This window comes from Cupressus sempervirens, chromosome 3 (assembly GCF_028749045.1).
Source record: "Cupressus sempervirens isolate cs-2001-9-10 chromosome 3, ASM2874904v1, whole genome shotgun sequence".
Taxonomy (NCBI): domain Eukaryota; kingdom Viridiplantae; phylum Streptophyta; class Pinopsida; order Cupressales; family Cupressaceae; genus Cupressus; species Cupressus sempervirens.
The window spans coordinates 663,148,547-663,171,186 of record NC_143120.1 but is presented as its reverse complement, the minus strand read 5'-3'; the positions used below and the strand labels follow the sequence as shown (position 1 = coordinate 663,171,186).

Below are 22,640 nucleotides of genomic sequence, written 5' to 3'. Positions count from 1 at the left end.
CTGGGAAAAATCTATATTGCTGTTAAATATATTCCCTTGCATCAAAGGTTAACTGTGTGTGGAATGGATGAAAGTTGAAGTTGGGTATGCGTAGAAAGTACTCGGAGTTGAACAATATTCAAAATTGGGTATAAACTGTGGAAATATTACATACAACCATAGACTCAGGTGGACATGCATCAGTAGCACATTGAGTGACAGTTGCCTCAAGTGCACGTTGCTATTGAGGAAGTGGAGTTTTGAACAATTTATTGCTGTCCACATTCTCTACACGTATTCTTTTTAGTTGTGAAATTGATTGAATAATTCTGAGATCTACGTTAATTTTCAGACTGGAGCTTACATTCAAGTTGAAGTGGCAGCTTCATATTGTTGCAATATTGGTTATTATATGTTCTGAGTCACATTAAACAGTGAAAAAGGTGAATAAGACTGTGTTACAGTATTGACTACCGATAACTTGAAAATAAAATATTGCAAACGGCTCATACAACCAGTAACTGGCAGGCAATACAGAGCTTCCAACATCTGCTATAACCAAAGGATTGATAACATGGAACAAAAAAAAACAAGAAAAGCACAGTAATAAAAATACCTGGACTAATCAGTAGATTTTAGATAGAATCTGCTCTGTAAGTGATCATCAACAAGTTGCAGAAATTATTTATACTAATGCTATTTTTGTCGGGCAAAACCAGACAAACATTAGTGCACAAATAGACATTGTAAATGGCTCTAAATCATTGATCAATCTTGGAAATGTTGAGGTAAGTGTCCCACACCTCCTATTATTAAATTAGTATATAATATCATAGTCACTAGAATACTGAGTTAGAATAACAAGGTATATCAAAGGCTTGTTTAATCCAATTGATAGGTTATTTCGAGACGAGTAGGATCAGTGTCCTTGTGGTTGCCTTGAGGTCATTTCAAGATGGTATCAAGTTGCCTTGAGGTCATTCCAAGATGGTATCAAGTTGCCTTGAGGTCATTCCAAGATTGGATCATGGGCTTGAATTCATAGAAACCTTGAGGAAGGCTGTTGATGTTGGATTCAAACAATCTTATATTTCAGTACCGCAATTGAAATAGATTGAATTTCTTAATCCAACCAATCGGTTATTCCGAGATGGGTAAGGATCAACGTCCTTGTAAGATGCCTTGAGGACTAACTAAGATGGGATAAAGTTACCTTGAGGTTACTCCAAGATGGGATTAAGGGCTAGGATCCACAGAAACTTTGAGGAAGACTGTTGAGTTTGTTGCCTACAATCTGTTTACAACCTAAGTTTTCTTGTCGACTAAGAATGATAATAAGAGAAAAACAAACAAGCATTCCACTCTTGGACTTAGTATGCATTGGCTTGGAGTAATTTATCACGACTCACATTTTCTTTGAACTTATATATACACATGTTGACTAATGATCACTTGTGGTTGTAGGATTCTATCAAAGAAGTAAATTTTATAAATCATCTTCTTAACTCTAGTGAACTACAAGGCATTAATCAAGAATGCATGTTGATGTGTCTACATCGTGTCTGCTTCGTGTTTTCATGCATTCATGTGTCTGCTTCGTGTTTTCATGCATCCATATGTCTACTTCGTATATGCTTTGTGTTTTCATGCAGTATGATGTATACTAGAATGCTCTTGCATCCAATTAAATGCTTCACAACATGGTTCTACAAAAAGTCATTTTTGCTTGAGGACAAGCAAAATCTGAGAGGGAAGGATTGTAATATCCCTGTCAAAATAAACTCATATAATTAAATAATTTTTTTTTATTAATAATGTTCAATTTGTTATATTCATTGCATAATATATATTAAATATGATATTGTTATTTATATATAAAGTTAATATATTATGCAATATTATTAGTACTAATAATAATAGATTAATGAGAAATATAATTCATATTATTATTAATATAATATATATTATGTTAGTAATATAATATAGTATTTCTTTATGAAAAGACATGACACTTAAAAAGAAGAGTAGATATATAAATAGAATAAAATATTTTTGAGATATCATCTTTCAGATATTGAGAAATATGGGAAAAAATAAAGTTAAATAAAAGGAACCAGGCTGTAATCAGAAAAATAAAATAAATTAATGAATGTCCCAGCAGGGGACATTGCATTGCTCTTCATGAAGCACAAAATCAGATTGTTGTCACCAAGCAATCTAGGGAACAAGAAGATAAAAGAAAGCATGAGTATTTCCAGGAAGTGATTTAGGAGCTTGATAGTATTCAGCAGATTAATGACTTGGATAACTGTCCCAAGAGATCAAGTAATGAAACTTTGGATCATTTTCAGCTGGTAGACAATTCCTTGTTTGAGGTGGATGCTGATTGGACATTTGACAATCGACTTTTTGAGCTGAGTATAGAAGATCTCGATCTTTTTGATTTCCGTGATGATGATGATCTTGACTGGAGTATATGGGACCCAGTTGTAGTTCCTAGTGGTGAGTTTTATTCACAGGATTGGTGTGGTGATCCGATTTTCAGATTTCACATTGTTTCTCATTCTCCGATCAGCTTACACATGGTTTCAGTTTTTGATTTCATGAGTTGGATAAACTCCTTGCTTCACTAGTTGAATAGATCATGGTGAGGGTTGATGGGAGTTATATTTTGATCGTGGGGATTGGATTTTTAGTCCTTTCTTTATCCACGACAGCGATGTACCCATGCATATTTCAGATGGATGACTAAATGTATGGCCTCTCAGCACCCTTGGTATTGATTTCAGCTATTGAGAAGTTTGATTCCTTAATCAGTAGTTCAGGATGGGCAGTTATGATGAAGATTAGTATGTAGTTCTATGCTAGATCACTTAGATGGAGAGTTGTCCAGTATTAATAGCTCCTCAAGACATTTATATCTTCTTATATCTGATGGTCGTGATAGTATAATAGTGTGGGATCCAGGTATTGGTATAATTGATGCTTTACTTCAGCAATGACATTTGATAATGCATCAGAGGAGGAGGGTCTCGACTTGCTCAACAGAAGCCCAATCAGACTGGAGAAGAGAGGGCCTCCACACGATGAATCTGTAGAGAATAGTTGGTTTGATCGAAGAGTCCAGAGGGAAATCTCAATCGTGGTGTCCTAGAAGTGATGTTTGAAGCACTGTCTCCTAAGCATAGCCAGGGAGCTGAGCCCCTTATTCACCCAGGACAGCATAGCGGGTCTCAAATCATTTGGATAAAAGGGATGTTTTAGCAGCAGCAGGAGATAGAATGTGTTCTGCTTTTGTGTCTTTCTCAGAAGATTGTTAAAGGTCATCCGAAGATAGCTTTTTAGAGCCTGGGAAAATGCATTTGATTATTACAGCAGGATGCTATTTCTATGTCGCAAGAAAGGAATGATGAAGAAGAAAGAAGTTATAATAATTTGCATGGATGACCATAGTAGGCCAATGGGATGTAAACATGAATTCTCTACTACATTTGTTAATTAAGCAATTGCAAACATGCCTTTTGGAGTCATGGATTGCCAGTGCTATTAATGGCAGATATGTTAGCATTATAACATAAAATTTTGTGGATAGTGGTGAGGTGGTTAAACTGCCACAACCATATATGATGTGTCAAATATGTAAAACGAGAATGAAGTCAGATTGTTTTGTAACATATGCAGCAACCCTGCTTAGGTTAGCCATCTGAATAATTCTTTTCCGCAGCATATAATACTCTGTCATTTTGGCTCCAATATTCTCATATGATTGATATATAGTCACTCTAAAGATGGGATAAATCTGCTTCTTCTACCAGCTTCTTTTGCATTCCTGTTATATACTTATCAATGTTGGTCCAGTAATGCTTGTTACAATAAATAGCTTCTTGCTTGAAACTGTGCCTGATTTCTATGTGTTCAAGGTCCACGATATTTGGGAGATCCGACAACTAGAAATTGCAGAGTGCCAATAACAATATGTCAAGTTCAACATCCTCTAGATTAAAGATGCATGCAGGTTAAATTGACAAAAAATTAATATTATTTATAAATTTGAAAGAGAAATTAAAGATATATTACAATCCTTTGCAAGTTCAGTTGGTTGTTTTCAGTTTAATATATGCATGGAAAAAATAAAACTCATTGCTGTACAATTTTTCCAAAATGCCATTTGTTTATATCATGCTTTCTTTGTTGATTTATTTTTAATTCTAAAAAATATTTCAGGTTTGCCAACTTGAGCATCAACTTTTCGATCATTTTTTCCCTTCGTCTTCTGCAGAGACATCAAGTCTGGCTCCCTTGATGGATCCATTGTAAGTTTACTGAGTCATATTTAATTTTTAACTTCTGAATGAAGCAAGTGTTTTAATTTCTTCTCCTAAATTTATATTTATTTTTTAACTTCTGAATGAAGCAAGCATTTTAATTTCTTCTCCTAAATTTATCTGGCAAGGAATGGGGATGCTGATATTAATTTTCTAAAAGATAGTATTATTTGAAGCTCTGAATAATGTAGCATCCTGTCAGCTCAATGTACAAATGGCGTTTTCTATCAAGTTTAATTCGAAAATGGTAAATCTTATTTTGCCTTTTCTACTATGCTTTTTTACAGGTGCACATTGTTGTATGATACATTACGCCCAAAGTTAATTCATGAAGCAGACCTTGATTTGCTTTGTGAGCTTGTTGACATTCTTAAATCAGAAGTTCTAGAAGAGCAACTAGTAAGGCGAGGAGAATCTGTGGCTGGTTTGAGGCCCACTGTCTTGCGTATTTTGGCAGATGTGCATGAGAGATTGACATTTCGTGCCCAAACTCATGTGCGGGATGAGGTATTTTAATTTTTAACAAAGTTCTTACCACATTTATGTTTTTACAAAAGGCCAATTTATCATCTCTTATAATAAATTTTGATTATGCCATTTCATTCAATAGTTGATATTGTTGTGCACTGCTTCAGTACTTGATTTGGTGCTTGTTTCAATTCTATTAGTTTACAAGCGAATAACATATTCTTTGTTATGTATAAAATCCTGTGAGGATTTGAGTAGTACTTTTAAGAAAATATGATGGCATGAATACTAGCTTCATGGAGATGCATTAAGATAAAATTAACTGAAAGGATAGTAATGCTTATTAACTAACATGGTAGGTTAATAGCATCCTAATGTAAATTACAGTAGGAAAGTTTTGAGCCAGGTGATCTTGGCTGAGTTCTATGGGCCCAGGACTTGCTACTAGGTGAGACTCACCGAAAACCTGGGTTTTGTCCAGTCGTGCAGAATCTTGCCAATTTTTTGCTGATTCCCATGTCAGGTCAGCTTTTGTCTGTAGATGCCAAGTTTGTCTCTTTTCTACGATTAGGAAAGGATAAATGAAACCAAGGATTTTAATGTTAATAAATACAAGACTTCTGAAACATAACTAGACTGAGCAGGCTCATAATGTGTAAACCCCTATCAAATAATCCAAGTATAAATATAGAACCCCCTCACAAAACAAGTTGTTGACAAAGTACAAGTTGGAAACTGAGTTTCAAAATCCGCATTGCCATGACGGTCCATAGTTACAATCAGCTACAACCACCCTTTTAGCCAGCTTTTATTTGGTTAGGGAAAACCTTTTCTAGAGTATGTATAGGTGACAAAATTTGGCTTTTACCTTTTGTATGTGTGAAGGGTATTTTTTGATAGTGGTGGATCCTTTCTCTATGGTTTTAGTGTAACTTAGGTTCAACAGTTGCAGTAGCACACACTGGTGGTTGTTAGTTATGAGCTCAATGAGCACCCCTCATGGCCGAAATTATCAATGTTAAGCAATGGGTGGAATTGTTTCAGAAGTATCGCAAACACAAAATCAAAACATTTATGGCCACTGCAGCATGTGACATGTCCATAGGAGAAACATTAGGGATGAGTAGGCTATGTTGGGAATTCCTAGGAGGAAAAAAGGTGAAGAGTGCTTCTTTTGATCATTCCAACATCCGTGATCAACAAACATCCTAGAGTAGGCAGAAAATAGCTAATACTTATTGGTATATGGAAAAACTCTTTTGCCAAGCATGCAAAGTTGATGAAATTGGGCTTTCTTTTCGTAGGCAAGAAATGTGTTCTCTCTGTGATGGATCCTATCTTTGTGGTTTTGAGTCTTCCTTTGGTTATGTTGTGATTGCATTAGTTGTAATGCAACCATTGTGATAGCACACATTGGGGGTGGGGAGCTGTGGTGTGAGTTCATTGAGCCTCCTGGTCGGGGAGTTTCAAACCTAGATGATGCTAAACATTGACTGCAAGTGTTTGACGTGGCGAGCATTACCAACTCAAAATAAAAATATTTATGGCCATTATGGGATCTAGCAATGCCCATAGAAGAAGAACTGGGTATTAGAAGGCTAGGTTGCACAATACTAGGAGGAAGAAAGGTGCTTCTTAAAAGTTGTCCAACCATCCAAGGTTGACAAACCTGTATAGGTAGGTAGAAGATTGGTAATATGTGCCTATGTGCGTCTTGGGTTTTTGGTTAGGAGATTCAAAGTTCAAACACATCGTCAACTTTTGGACTGTTTGAAAAGATGTTTAAAACTTGAGAAAGGTGTTTCATGTAAAGCCATATGCTAGAAATGCCATCTCTTTGAAGGTAAAAGGGCTAACCGTGTCTGATAAAGATACTTGAAGTTGGCTGGATAGCTTTTTAAATTCTATCCAGACACTGAAAGCTGGTAGACATGTCACCTCAGAGTAAAGTGCTCTTCGTATTTCAAACCTAGAGTATCATCATAGTGTCAAAAAAATTATGGTGGCTTATCTTAATTGATTCCTAGGGAATTAAATCTTTAGCCACGTGGGGTGGTAGAGATAATTGAAGATAAGATGGTGATGTGAACGATTTGTAATAAATGGTTGACTCACAAATCCATCTCTTGGTTGAAAAGTTGGTGGGAAGATGTCCTAGTGACCTTAGTTCCTTGACTTGGACTCAGCAAGTCTAACCCGGTTCCAGATTAGGGACTTGCCAAGACTAGGCAAAATGAAAAAAAAAAACCCAAGAAACTTGGAGATTTTTGAGGATTTAAAACTTGTTTCATGCACCTTGTATCAAATAAACTTAAAAAATCAGTAACATCATCAAATATAAGCTAATTTGATCACATGCACAATTTTACATAAATTACATATTATAAACTATAAACGCAAATTGTAGCTTCAGGAAATAGCATGCATGATATATAAATATTCTCAAGTATATACAAAACTCATGGAATATGAAATCAATTGCATCAAATGTTCCAAACAAATATCAAAACAAAAACTACGTCTATGGCTCAACCGCTTAGAAGATCAAGAATCCTTTCTATGAAGGCATCTAACTTAAAATACCATGCAACTTATCAATGGTGAGAGTATCCAAATCAAACATTTCTTCAACAACAGATACATTAGCATAAAATTTCATAGTAAGAGAGCCAATAATCTTTTGAAACACTTTTTTCTCAACAATGTTTTCTCCCAAGCCTTTCAACGTATTTACAACTTCATCAACCGGAAGAAAATAGGCAACAATGTTCTCATTTTCTTTCATGCAAAGACTTTCAAAAACAACCTTATGTGTTTGAACATTGGCATTCCTGGCTTTGACATCTCCATGATAGGCAATGAACAACTTGTCCCATACTTCTTTGGCTGAGCTGCAATGCATGACTTTCACAAATTCAGATTTAGTCAGTCTACATAATAAAGCATTAATGGCCTTAGCATTGTTCTCAAAATTCTTTTTGTCATCAGGTTCAGTGGGTGGTTGAGCTGGAATGGTATAGCCATTGATCATAGTAAGATAAACATCACAGCCTAAAGACATAATGCACGTTTTCATACGTACTGCCCAAAAGGCATAACTGGTTCTATCAAATAAGGGTGCACGGTTTGTGGCAAGACCTTCTAAAGCACTCATGGAGACACAGGACAAGTCAACTTTCAAGATTTTAAGCTTTAAAGGAGAGATTCGGCTCTAGTACCAATTGAAAAACTTAAGAAATGCTGAGAGGGGGAGGGGCTGAATTAGTATTTGAAAAATTTATAAGTAAATGCAACTGAGTGAACACAAAGGAAACAAAGACACAAGGATTTATCTCGTGGAGACCCTTTTGGGTAAAAATCATGGTATCGCTAATCATTGCAAATGTGGGCTCCAACCCAGTACATCAAAGGCTCACACCTCAACAAAAAGCAAGCTTCAACTTGATCAGACTGAGGCAACTACCTCTAACTAACTGATAAAGCAACAATATTACAATTAGTTTAAATCTTGTTTTATCATAACGTGATAACGCTGTAGACAAGAATGCAGATGCAACAACACAACCATTCTCACGTAAATGAGTTCACAAGTACAACAGATGAACTTCATGTATCATACCTCACCACACAAATGACGTGTTCTTCACACTGTTGCAGTAGACCTCCTTCCGCCTTGAAAAATGCCTATTTCACTGAGTGTGTAATCCCTTGTTTACACCCTATATTCAACTCCCCTAAGCAACCGACCTCACTTCAGATTGAATCCCCAAATATTTGGTCCTCGATCCACAAAACATTGCACTCATCTTCAACACAAATGTACACATTCTTTGTCACTAATAAATAAACAATGATCTGTACTTCAAAAATCTCTTGAGACGTCTCTTCCAGGTGCCTTCATCCCATTTTCTCTTCAAATAGTTACATTTTTTAGTGATTATTATCATTGATTATCAATTCAAGTTTAGGAGAGAGGAACTTATCATGCGACCAATGTCCAATCGCTAACATTGATTTTCTAGAAAATTGAGGCTTCTCTGAATAGCTTCACCTAACGTGCAAACATTTTAACTATTCTAGGCAACTGAGAATGTAGCATTGCATATCCAGATAATCATCACTTTCGGTGTGTAGTATGCAGAGGCCCGAGCACAACAGATAGGAACACTTGCGAAATATTCAAATTTGAAGAACTAAAGTGCCAAGGAATGTAGGCCTCCGTGGAACTGTTTCTCGTGGACTAACCTTTCTCTTGTGGATGAAACATGTCCTTGCAAACAACCTCATACTCCCTCGGACAAAACTCTTCCCTGTGGACAACCATTCTCCCATGGATATCATTCTCTCGTGGACTACCATTCTCTCATGGAGACATAGGCGAATTACCATTTTCTCGTGGACTACAATTCTCCCATGGAGACACAGGCCCAAAGACACATAATAATAGGTCTACCATTTGGAAGATCACCACCTTACAATGGTTACCTTCTGACTGTTCGTTATCATGGTGTCAGACAAAATCCGGCCCAAAGAACCATGATAACAAGTCTACCATTTATAAGATTGTCATCTTATAATGGTTACCTTCTGACTGTTCGTTATCACGGTGTCTGCCAAAATTCGCCCCAAAGAACCATGATAATAGGTCTACCATTCATAAGATAGTCATCTTATAATGGTTACCTTCTGTTTATATATGTCAATGAAAGATCGTCACCTTTCATTACATATCATATGCTAAATAGTAACCACCATGAACCCAGCCAAAGCTTGGTACAAAGGCTTTCATCTCTTTCTCTCACCAAAAAAAATGCATTACAAGAAATTTCACTTAGAACTTCTCCTCATAGAGAAGATATCATTAACAAAGGATTGCACCTCAAAATTCTACCTCTGAACAATGATCTTGGGAAGTTAGGTCCTCTAGTTACTCCAATAGAAACTCTCTTCACCCAAGGATGCCTTTTGAACCCCCTCTAAATCTGATATCAATCATCTGACTTTTTGCTGGTAAGTCATTGCTTCCTCATGATATACTTCGTCATGATATACATAGGAGTAGGCCCATCAAAATCATGCAGTCACACACATGTATTTCTAGACTCCCTCTAAATATCAATCTTCTAGGCTCTTGTGTCACCTTCGAAGAAGTGTCATACTCCTTAATGTAGAAGAATCTCATAATCTTAATCATCAAAGATGTTTTCTTGAAGAGCCTCATGGTATTTGTACATGAAGATTCATAAATTGTCCGTTTAGATTATTGGAGAATGGAACATCTCCCCTCTAAATAAGGTTCAAGTGGGATTGGAACATTGACTATTATTCCCCTCCCCCACAATGCAAAATTTCCACTCATTCTTATATTGTTGAAATGTTTTGTATCAAATGTGAGAACTCCTTTCTAAGTTCCAATTTGCTCTTTTCATCCATTGAAGCTCCAAACATTCATTAAGCTTAATTGTAGAAGTGAACACAAACTCATCCACAATACGACAATATCTTGATTGAGTATGATTGTACCACTTGAATGACTCTACAACTCATATGTCAAGTTTCATTTATCAAAGAGAGGCTCGTAGATAGTTTAATTAAAGTCACAACTTTCTTAAGATGCACACAAGGGGTAGGCCCATTCACATAGTTGCATGAATTTCATTCCTCTTGATTGTTACAATTTATCGATCACCGAAGATTCCATCACAACATTGGTTTACTCCTTTTGAATCAATATGATCGATATCACTGACGGTTGACGAAACCTTATCTCTATCTGCTCCCTCTGATGAATGTGTCAGGATCCCTCTGAACATAAATCTTCTAAGCTTCTAAAATAAACTTCCCTTTAACAAAGAGTTAGACTCTATCTGAGTCAGATATTAATCCTCCTTTTCCTACAAGAACATTTTTGGAGGAAAAGATCAAGGCAAATGCTCGTATAGAAAAATAAGTGAGATATTACAAGGATTAGATAAATAAAATACTCAAGGATAATAAATTCTCATTTGTACATCAATAATTCTTTTATTTGATATTTCATTCTATTAGACATTAATCTAAGAATGATCCCAATTATTTCAATATAATAAAAATCTAATTTAAGTATATACATTAACCATATATACATATATTCCATTTTCTATAGATATGCTTTAATCGATATTTTCAACATATTATTATTTTCCTATGGAGTTAATATAATATTTCCTAGCTGTAACTTAGGATGTATGTATTGTCCATATACCCTTATAAATTTCATGATTGATGTCATTATTCATAATGACTAGCTTTATTTATATACATTTTTCATATAAAGAATTGATTATCACAACTATTCTCATTTTATTTCAATAAATAAAATCATTTATATTTGTATTCAACTTGATAATAAAATATCATTAAATGAATATCAAAGATAAGCATAATATAACATTACCTTAAAATAATACCAAACAATAATCCATAACTTTGAATAATATACACATTCTAATCTATATTATTCCCATAGAAACATATTTAATAATCTTGAGTAATATATGTATAATGAAATAGAATAATACATCTACCTTCCATCCACGTGGGTAACCTTCAATGTGCAATGGATGGGTACTATAAAATATCTCCTCCGTAAGAAGCAATCTCGGCACTCGAATGGTCTTTTGGTGGTTCATTGATGTATCCGACCAATGAAAGGTCTCCTTCATTAATACCTTCTTAATTACTGCCTGCCCTTGGTATTGGCATGACCAACAATATTTACTCTTATTTATAGATTACCTTGGAGAGGAAAACTGACTTTTCAAAAGAGTTACGTCTTTTGGACAATATCATTTTAAATGAACTACAATAAATACTGGTTCATTAGTTCTTTTAAACAATTCGTAGTTCCTTATCATCAGGCATAAAGTTCTTAGTTTATATTATTTACTTCCGAGACCAATGATGCCATCGCTCCATTCTTATATTGATTATTAATCAAATATTATGATCTTTCAATAACTTTCAACACTTTGAAATCTTGGTCACTTGATACATATATTTACTTCTGATGTTGGTAACAACTAATCTCCCTCTTCTATGCTGGACGATAACAACCAACACATATTTTTATATTATTTCCATTGCATATGAACCTTAATGACAATTCAGAGCTCGACCGCCTCAACGTTTTATTGAGGTTCATAGTGTTATTTGTTTTATTCAATATACCATTTAATGATATATTTCTATGTGGCTTTTCGCAAACCAACAAAAACTTGCCACTGCTCATTGACAAAATGCTCTATTCATTTGAATGTATCGTGGAGCAATATGCAAATTCAAAGCAATATTTTCTAGACTTTGATATGTTGCATTATCCGCTAGAGTTGATAATATCGACTGATAAGTTTCAATGATAATTGGCATGGTATATCAATCCTAGCAGGCTTTTGTTGACTTGACTTGAATTTGAAAGTACTTGTCATTCACTAAGGATGCTTACATAGTTTTTTATGTGTCGTAGGTCTTCATCTGGTCTCAATGTGGCTTCTTTGTATATACTCATCATTGTCACGTCTTCCCATATTGGTCTATGTTCTTTGCGAACTTATTCAAGCCTTTCAGTTCTATTTGTATATTCATTGTTGATACTGTGAACTCTTGCCATTGTTATAGATTATGGTTTTTGACTCTGTGCTAGTTACTATTCTTGCGAAGTATTCTCTATCGTATTCGTTGTCCCCGAGAGATGTGACTTGTATTGTTTTGGCTATCAAAAATGGCAATGTGCATTGACTTCCTATATATTGATTTTCCAACAGGGATGAGTCACACCTTTGTTAATATGTGATTGTGATAGATGTATGTCAATTGTATCTTAATATCAAATTCTTTCCAATTTAATACAATCTAAATTTAATAGGAATAGACATTAATTTTCAAAAACATATAATCTGAGATGGGACACAGATTATTATATTTGACCATGGTCAAGAGGCATGTTGGCCAATGTTTTATCTTTGGTGTTCGAGGTGTTTAGCCCAACAATTTTCACTATTAGTCTCCTTTGAACCCCATGACAATCAATTTCATGTGGAAGTGTAATCAAATCGATGATATTTGATTTTTATCTCCATGTTGAAGTGTTTGGTCTGTTCTCCATGTATCAAGAGACTTCTAATCTTCGATGCTTTTCTAGTACCGTTCCAATTTGATTTTCTTTCTATCACATTACAATTTCAGTCCCCCTTGGGTTTGCTTGATACTAATATTCCTTTCTTGAATGGCTACATATTATTTTCTTACATTTGCAAACTGCTCTGATACCATGTTGTTTTTGTAAGATTGTTTTATGCAAATATACTAACATGACCATTGTAATTGATGATTTCCAAAGGACGATTTGGATCTCATATAAATATGAGAGGAGGAGACATGTCTCAGGAAGAGACATGGCTCTACGATTAATCATCACTAGGTAACATATTTAATAGTAATTAAATAATCATGTGTAATATATTATTATATTATTATATACTAATATATAATATATAATATATATTATATTACATATATAATATATTAGATATATAAGATATTTATCTTAAAGATGATTTACCATCAACAAGGTATCTCAAGATAAAATCAATCCGACAGAAGCTACAACCTTAACACCATTCTCTTGTGGAGACATAGGCGGACGACCATTTTCTAGTGGATTACCCTTCTCTTGTGGAGACATAGGTGGACAACCATTTTCCTATGGACTACCATTCTTTCGTGGAGACACACGTGGACGACTATTTTCCCATGGACTACCATTTTTCCATTAAGACTAGTCACTCGGCCAAGAAGATTGAAATGAAAAATACTAACAATTATCAATATTTGAATCAGAATGTATTGTAGTATCCTTATGATGTACTCAGGTATTATGGATGAAACAAACTTTGAAGGATATAGGTTTAATTTATGATGAGCCGATCTAAATTATGTGTGATAATACCAATGCTATAAGTATTTCAAAGAACTCAATGTAGCATTACAAGACAAAACATATATCTAGCAGGTATCATTTCTTGAGAGAGACGATATTGGGAAAGGAAGCTAAACTTGAATATGTACTTACAAAGGAGTAGATGTAAGATATCTTCAGAAAACATTGTGCAAGGATACTTTTGAGTATCTTTGTGGTATCCCTGGTTTGGTATTGTCTTTAAACTCTCAACTAAATGTTAGAAAATATTGAGCAACAAATGCATGTAATTGAATTTGACAATTTTCAACAAAATAACCAGCAATTCATCCAATATAATAGTTTCTATAACCTTAAGTTTGTTATTGCATTATACATCAGCAATACAATAACTTATTATCTGTCATGTCCCCTTCTCAATTTTAGTTCCGGGCAACAGGATTAATCTATCTCCGCATCCAGATAGATTAATAACTATTTATAACAGGATGCTTTCCAGTCACAATGGGGATTTAATTTAATTTATTCTAGAACTTTATTAAAATGTGCAAAGATAAGTCATTTTTAATGTTTTAAAGTTATTTACTTTATAAATAGCTCTAAGTGACTACAGGACGAAAATGTCATTTAATCCCACATTCCTTGCTCTTTGTACTTTCCCTCATCTGAGGCTATATATACGGGTTTGCATTGGGATTAACAACACACAAGAAATTTTATGAGATCAAATACATTAAGTTTTGGTTGCTTAAATGTGACTGGTTGAGCCTTGAGGACAAAAACCCTCAAGTCTGAGAATTTCAAGAAGGTTAGATGTCACCCTAATTTTCTTTCCTAGTTGATACTTCACAGATTTGGGCAAGAAATCGGCAAGTCAGAAGAGAGTACAATGGAGCAAGTCTTTGGAGGTAAGGATTTCTGAGTTATTTGATCATTTCAGTTTGTGATGCTCTTTGGGTAAATCCAAACTTCCTCCTTACAGTCAGTTTGAAGAACAAAAAAAAAGACTGGGTGAAATAATACGTACAGCTGAAAAGAGTAACTGGTATTCATATTCTTCATAGATGTCATGTTGGAAAATCCCTTGCTGTAGACGTTTACAGTTCAGACTGATAAGTTGGACATATCCAATTTTCCTATAAATAGTCGGATAGCATTGAGTGGAGGTGTTGATATTCATTGGTGAGTGGAGATAGTAGTTCGGTTTTCAGAGGTGGTTAACGTGGCTTGAAAACGTCATTAGATATTGCACTCGAGCGTTCCATGAATAAGCGTAGGTTGGTCGTGAGGAAATCGTGACGAACACAGGTTATGCCAAGACGCAAACACTGCCATTTCAATAGGTAGTTTGAACGCGGTTTTTAGTTACCTTGTGATACATCTGCGGCAAGGCACTGGTCCTCAACAAGTTATCAACAAAGAGTAGACAGAGTCAGGGTTGTGGCACATTTAACTCCATTTAAACAGTGGTCGGGTGTGAGACAGAAGCGAGCTAGAAGAGTGCTTCATTGGGCGTCTTCAATATTAACATGTTCTTCCATCATTCCGGTCTGGCATCTTCATACTTATATACTGTAAAGGTCTGTGCTGAAATTTCTTATTCTTAAGACATGAACGACTGTGATTACATTGCAAAATAAGAATGAAATGTTGTCAAGTTCTGTACGGTTGTTGATATTATATTTCCTTGAGTTATTAATATGATTTGCATTCATTGATTCTGGAAGGTCTGAAAGTGATATTTTGTTAGTGGTTTTAAAAATAATTACTGTTACAAGATCTGGACACCCAATGCATTTGTCAAATGTAAATGTTAAATGTGTGTTGAGTTGGAGGATTATCTTTATTGCTGAGACTGAAATATCTTCAGACTGCCACTAATTGTTTGACAAAATTCCTTCAAGAGTAAAATACACCTGGATACAGCAATTAAATCTAAAATTCACATTCAGACTATTACATTATCACCATAATCCAATCTTAAAAATAGTATTATAGTCAGATGGGAAATACTAGACCCAATACAATGTAAGTACAAGTGAGACACCTGAAATGACGCCTCCACCACGATGGGATTTTGTCCACCATCTTCCGACTTGTGGGTTTTATCCTCCAAGCGTGTTGAGAGCTGAAGCTTCTAATTGACTCTCCAAGAGAGTTCAATGTCAAAAATCAATTCCAGCACATATCCAAGCATCCAAAAATGAGCTTCTCCTCCTCCTTTTAAAGATCCAACCTGTGACTCTTCAACTTCTGTATTCTTGTCCTTGTCCCTCATGCCAACTCATCTCTTATTTCACTCTCCTTTAATTAAAATTGACTTAATAATCTTGTATTATGTCCTCAAAGGTCATATATTGGATTGGCCTAACAATTTTTAATGTCCCAGAAAAAGGGGACATTACAATCTTGGGGGGTCGGGGGTGGAGGTTGGTATTCTGCCCCTTCCTAAAGTTTAGTAGATGCATCATGTGTGCATTGGTCCAATATTTTTCATGCTTATTCTTTCTAGATCAATGCTTCGTGGCTTTCGCTCATGGGGGTGGGCAAAGTGAGTTAATAAGGGGGCTTTTCTTTGGCCCTTTGTGATTGTTGTCAAAGGGGGAGAAGAACAGAGGATTAGTGAACTTTGATGACGATATCTTTTTGACAGTAAGTTGTTTTCTTTGTTATTGATGAATGTTGCCATCAATGACAATGGGGCAAACTTTAGAGTGCAAAGTTTATGCAATCACTGTTGTTATCATTAACGGTTGTCATTGATGTCAACATATCCTATGCATAGATGTGGATTGGTTGTTTTGGCGATTCGGTAAAGTTTGTACCAAATGATGTGCTGTAAAGATTTATCTTTACCCGTGTTGGTGTTGGTCGCACTTATCTTGCAACATAATGTGGTTTGAACGTTTGAGCCTGGTCCTCTTAGGAAAGTGGTCATTATGCTTCGGTCCAAGAATTTGCATTGTAATGTATAGATCCTATTCGTAGGTACCAAATATCTCGGTGATGGTGTGTAACACCACGCGAATGTTTTGGTATGCCCTATTTTAAAGTAGTTTAGGCTACTCAGTTATTGGCATTAGATGGTATAGATAAGATAAGATAAATTTAATAATGTCTAACAAGAGACCAACATGGGTATAAGAAAGCAATGATTTTATTTGTTGATGTGTGCTTCTATGCAAGTAATATGCAAAGTGAATGTGGATCTAATGAGGGAAGATCTGTGTGTTGATGTGCATGTGAGTTGGTGCAATTGGCAGTAGAGCGTTATATCATTTATATGTTGCAGAGTATCAGTGATAGTGATTTCAATGATGGAGTCAATTCTCATTTCTTGTATTCTAGAAGTTAGCCTACTTGTATTGGTAGTGAGCCTATTTGTACTAGCAGTTAGCCTTTCTTATTTCTAGGTAGTTAGCCCAACTGATAGTGAACCTACTAATAGTGAGAAAGTGGACAATGGGCTGTTTGTAAAAATCACCTTAACTACTGCTCATTTTGTGAGAATCAACTTCTCTGTAGCTTTTTCCATCTTGGGTTTCCATGTAAATTCTGGTGTTCATGGTGTTGATGTTTGTGCTTTTAAAGTTTATATATGTTATGAGTTTTTGATTGCTTTAAGCGTTTACTGGTTTAACAATAAAGGAGATTGTAAATTAATGTATAATGTGACTTAGATGTTATATTTCATGTATATATTTTGCAAGGTTGCATGGGTACTCGTACCTACACCCCTGGTACTCGTACCCACCGAGTACCCACGTACCTAAGTACCGGGTACATGTATCCCACGTACCGGGTACTCGGTGGAGAGCATCATAGCTAAGGACCTTGATTAAGATTCTGATTTTTTTTTGATTTTTTATTTTTGTATTAGCTTGTTGTTTATCAAATGTAATTCAATACCAAATCAGTTTGAAACTTTGATACTCATTAACAATAAACTTTATCACTGTTCAAGTCATAAGTTTATCATTTGCAATGTGTCATTGTTATATGATTTAGGATCCTCTTGTTCATGTTTAAAGTCTGCCTTCTTTGTTATGCATCTAAGCATTTATCATGTATTATTATTTCAAACATATAGCAAATCTGAAACTGAAAACAATACATTACATTTGCAAACTTTATCACTGTTCTTGTTTTGAAAAACCATTGTCATGACTCATAATTTCAGATGTTTTATAAATATAAAGGTATAATTTTTAAATAAGTTTGACATACCCAAGTACCTCCATCCCCTATTATGAAAAATAGTTTAAACATTAAACATTCAGCAATAGCATATATATATATTTCAAATTTCTTGTTTTGAATGCTCAATGTCATGACTCATGACATATATTTTGATTTTTATATATTCTATAAAATATTAATTATATAGAAAAAATAGGCATACACATGTACCCTCGTCCCCTATTTTGAAAAATATGCGTACCCGTACCCGTTCCCACACCCGTTCCCGTTCCCGTACCCACGTACCCGTGCAACCTTGATATTTTGCTGAGCTAAAGAGAATGAGACTGGCTTGAAGGCAAAGATGGGGAGTTAAATGTTACTTTTCATCTATATTCTAAAATCATAAACCCAAAAAGTTAAAATTGAGCGACTCAAATAGAAACAAATCAATTTTTGCCAAAATTGAGCATCCAAACTGGCTTAGACTTTGCGAGTTTGGTGAGTCTCTGAGACTGGACAAGTCTTGCCCAAGACTAGGTTCGGTCCGAGTTCAAGTTCAGGTCCCTCAGACTTGCCGAGGGTCACCTGGCTTGGGGCTTGCCGAGTCTTGGTAAGTGTCAGCAAGTCTAGGAACTATGCTAATGAGTTTAATATGTATCTGAAAATGGAGACTTGGATCCAAGATTGGTTTGGGTCCCATTGCGTGAGCTGTTTGAATCCGGCAGATGCAGTGATTGGGAATAATTTAGGTCATTTTCTTTTGATCATGATTTTGTTTACCAAGCAATTATGGATATTGTGTTTTCACATTTTGATTTTTTTGTGATTCTTAGATTTGAGTTTGTATGTACTGTTCACGAGTTAGTAGAACATATATCATATAGTGATTATTAGATAGATTATTGGATCTATACATTTTTAATTTGTTGTTGCAAATTCAGCATTTTGTGTACACTTTTCAAATTGTTATCTACTTTTAGACTGTTGAAGTTATTTTGTAATTTATTTGTTTTTTGAAATTCTTCTGTTAATATTATATGCTATTCTAATAACCATTTTCATAAATCTGGAAAGTTTCTGACTGCCCCTAAAATTCATTCTGTCATTTCTGAAACTCAGAAACTCAGAGAAATGCTGCTTATTTTTTATCATATAATGTTTTAGGTACGTTTAGTTTGTTTAAGTTATTTGTGTTCTCAAAATCATCATTGAATATATTTGCTATTTTAGTAGCCATCCTTAAAATCGGAGAAACTTTTTGCTGTTGGTACACACCATTTATCCCCAAACTCAGAGTGATGCTGGTTGTTCTTCATTATATTGTTCATAGTTTTAAGACATGGATTTGAGTTCGAGTCATCAGCCCAAACTTTTACCCAGGCTTTGGACTTACACAGACTAGACTAGACTTTGGCATAGACCTTACCAAAAATATGGACTAATGATTACACAAGAAAATAAATTAATTCATCTAAAGAACGTACAAGTCTAATTTGACTGTCGATTTGTCATAATTCAAGCATTACACATCATATGATCCTCAATATTTCAAAGTTTGATATTTCACAGTTTCAGAGTTGAACAATACATCACAATACAGGAAAATTATAAATAATAATGGTATAACAGCATTATAACTATTTATATATGATGATCATGATATATCAAAATGAAAATGTAGTCAAATACAATGGACGTCTTCGTGTTTCCCCTCTTAGGTTAACTTGATTTTTCAAGCCTTGAACTACATGTTAATTCAGTACAGAAAAGATGATAGATTGTTTCTTATAAAGCATCTTTGTTTTTATCCATTGTATCCAATTCTGCTGCTTCTGTTTGTTGCTTTTATCAACTCTGTATGCTTGAGATTTCTCTTCTTAAATTGTTTTCTTGATATGTTGATGCTTCATTGGGTGAAATGGGTGACTAAGAGCAAAACATGACCATTTTTTTTGAAATTCCACTTAAAAAAGCACAGCTATTATGTCCAATTGCTAGACTGAAGAATTAGAGCTCAAGAGTTGGGAGTCTGAGAATGTGACTCGGAAGAGTAATGGAGCAGGAATCAGTTGACTACTCTCCAGAGTTGTCCAGAATTGGCACATAACTGTGGTTGGCCTACTCAGAGACTTTGCAGAATGCTATGATTTTCCTTTTCTGTGTGTAAATTGAGAGTGCTTTGCATTTTGTTTAAGACTCAAAGCATTTTGTGTTTGTATTGTATTACTCTATAATGCATTATTGTCAAAATAACATGGATTATTTAAAGGATAAAACTGGTTTACATCACTCTTAAGCTGGAAAAATAGCTTGCAATGAAAATGAAAATTCTTTTTGAAACCAAAATGTGTTTCAGCATATTTTTTGTTGATTTTAGCTGATTGTTAGGAGTAATGAGCAATCAATTCAATGAGGATTTAGGTAGGTGATGGATGTCAATGTTGTGGTTAACGTGCTTGGGATTCCAACAGTTCTGAACTATTTAGTGTCTACTAAATTACAGATTGCAAATTATCTTCCTTCTGCGGAGGATCTCGATTACCCTGCAAAGCTTGAGCATGCTGTTGAATCAACACCTGATAAAGAGGTAAGAAGATATATTTTGTTTCTAGTTCAGAGGGTGTTCATTTTTTTGTCAATGAATTTTGTTGGTTTTGAGCTTAACTTTTAATGTGATGATTTTTAGCTTACTCCAAGTGCTTCTATAGAAGCATTAGAATTAACGTATTGACCTCATCATACATATAATTATTGTGCATGAATAGTTATTGCTTGATTTGTTTTGTGATGTTGGTTTTTAAATCTGGAATATGATTATGCAAGGAAATAAATTACCTAAGTTAGGTATCCCTATGTTTTGTTATTTTGAGTTTCTGATTCTGTTTAAGATTTTGACATTGTTAAAAATGGCATGGAGAATTAGTGGCATCAGCTGTAGCAGCATTATATGTCACTTTGCTTTCTTGAAAGAAATTAGTTGCATGTCTTCATTACTTCTATAGCTCCCAAATACGGTGATTTGGTCTAAAATTGGTTCTTATAATGCATCTTTGGGAAAAAAGTACAATAGCTAATATATTGAAATGAAAATCCCCCACTCTTGATTATGGGATTGGTCAGAGCATTGGTAGCTGGAGTAAAATGACTTGATTCCAACTACCTGCTCTGATGCTAAACCTTTTTGAGGCCACCAAAAAGAACTCAGGGCTTGTTGATGGGGTGAAGTTTTTCTAGACTCTCAATTTCAGCCCATTTCCCTTATCTCTCTCAATATAGATGTAAAAGATCTTTTTGCCAAACCTCTTACCCCCACCAAAACAATCTTGATTATATCAGCCATGTTGAGTATAAGCATAAAATGTGCGAATCCGATTAACTGAATTAGAGGCACAAATGAATAATATAAAAAATCTGAAATAGAGCATGAAATAAAGATGTAGAAGAGCAATTGAAGATCAACAAACACACATGACACCAATTATGTGGAAAAATTATGCTAGGAGAAATTTCCACCACGAAAGAGATACTAAATTTGTATTAATCAAGTAGAAACAATTAGATCTATCACCATAAAACAATACTGTGGTTGCGAATATGGTTTGAATGAAGAGCACTGAGTTATATTGAGAGGTGGGTTGATTAGCAAAATAACAACATTTTACTTTTTGAAAGCTCAATTTATTAGAAATGCAATATTTCAAAACTTAGACATCCATAGCAGTAACATAAATGAAAGATTTAGCAATTAGAAACACAAGATGAACACACGGTTTGCATGAAAAACTTTGTGGGAAAAAGCAGTGACAAAATATCTAATTTGTATTTGAAACTTCTTACAACTTTTGTAGGCACAAATTCACTGTAGACATTAGTCCCCTTTAGATGATTCATACACACCAGCCCACTAGAGGCACCAAACCCTACAACTAAACACCAATTCAGCAAGAGACATGAATCCCTTTGAATGAGGCACCTACCTCCAAAGGGTTACATGATAAGTACTGATCTGCCTCTACAAATTTGCTAAAAAATGCTTCCTTAAATCTGTAATATCCCACATAAGGTTATAGTCTCCATTCTGATTTGGGTTTTCAGTTTTGAATGTTTGACATTTTGTCAATCACTTTGCATGCAAGCTCTGATACCACTGCAAGAACTCCATTGGTTCTACCCCTGAAAACTCAATTTTGACCTATTGACATTTCGTCAATAGTTGGCATGCAATCCTTAAATTTTGATTACTGCATATACGTGTGTTTTGTTTTGTTTGTGTTTGATTGATTTTGGAATTTCTTAACATAGAACAATGCATGAAATAAACTATTTGCTTTCCAAATCCAAATAGAAGTACCCCAATTTATTCAACAAGAAATTTGATTCCACTCAACAACAATTATTGGAATCTGAAAAGATGAAATTAATCAATAATTATGCAAACCTGGAATGAATAACTTTATAACTATTGTAATCCTCTTGTAGATATTGCAGCTTCCTGGAGAATGGAGAATCTTTAGCATTGATGCTGATATTGAATCGTTGGCACCTTCAAATGCAAAATGAGCCCTTACCAATCATACGTGGGCTCTCCAAATGGTATTGCAGCCCCTGAAATTGACTAATGCTGCCATCAATATACATATGCGGGCCCTTGGAAATGGATCGCTGCTATACAATATGAGGCCGAGCGTTTAATGGTAACTATGACAGCCAATATGAGTGAATGCAGCCTC

The 22,640-nt window shown here is 34.8% G+C and overlaps 1 protein-coding gene across 3 annotated transcripts in view; it reads left to right on the top strand.

The window, feature by feature from the left end:
- Window positions 1–22,640, top strand: part of LOC149568450 (sec34-like family protein) — a 210,024-nt gene that overhangs the window by 87,709 nt on the left and 99,675 nt on the right. For all 3 annotated transcript variants that reach the window (XM_089821373.1, XM_089821374.1, XM_089821375.1), the window contains 3 exons: window positions 4,204–4,292; window positions 4,592–4,811; window positions 20,414–20,497. In XM_089821373.1, the coding sequence (XP_089677499.1) occupies window positions 4,204–4,292; window positions 4,592–4,811; window positions 20,414–20,497 (393 nt within the window). The remainder of the gene's footprint in view (window positions 1–4,203; window positions 4,293–4,591; window positions 4,812–20,413; window positions 20,498–22,640) is intronic.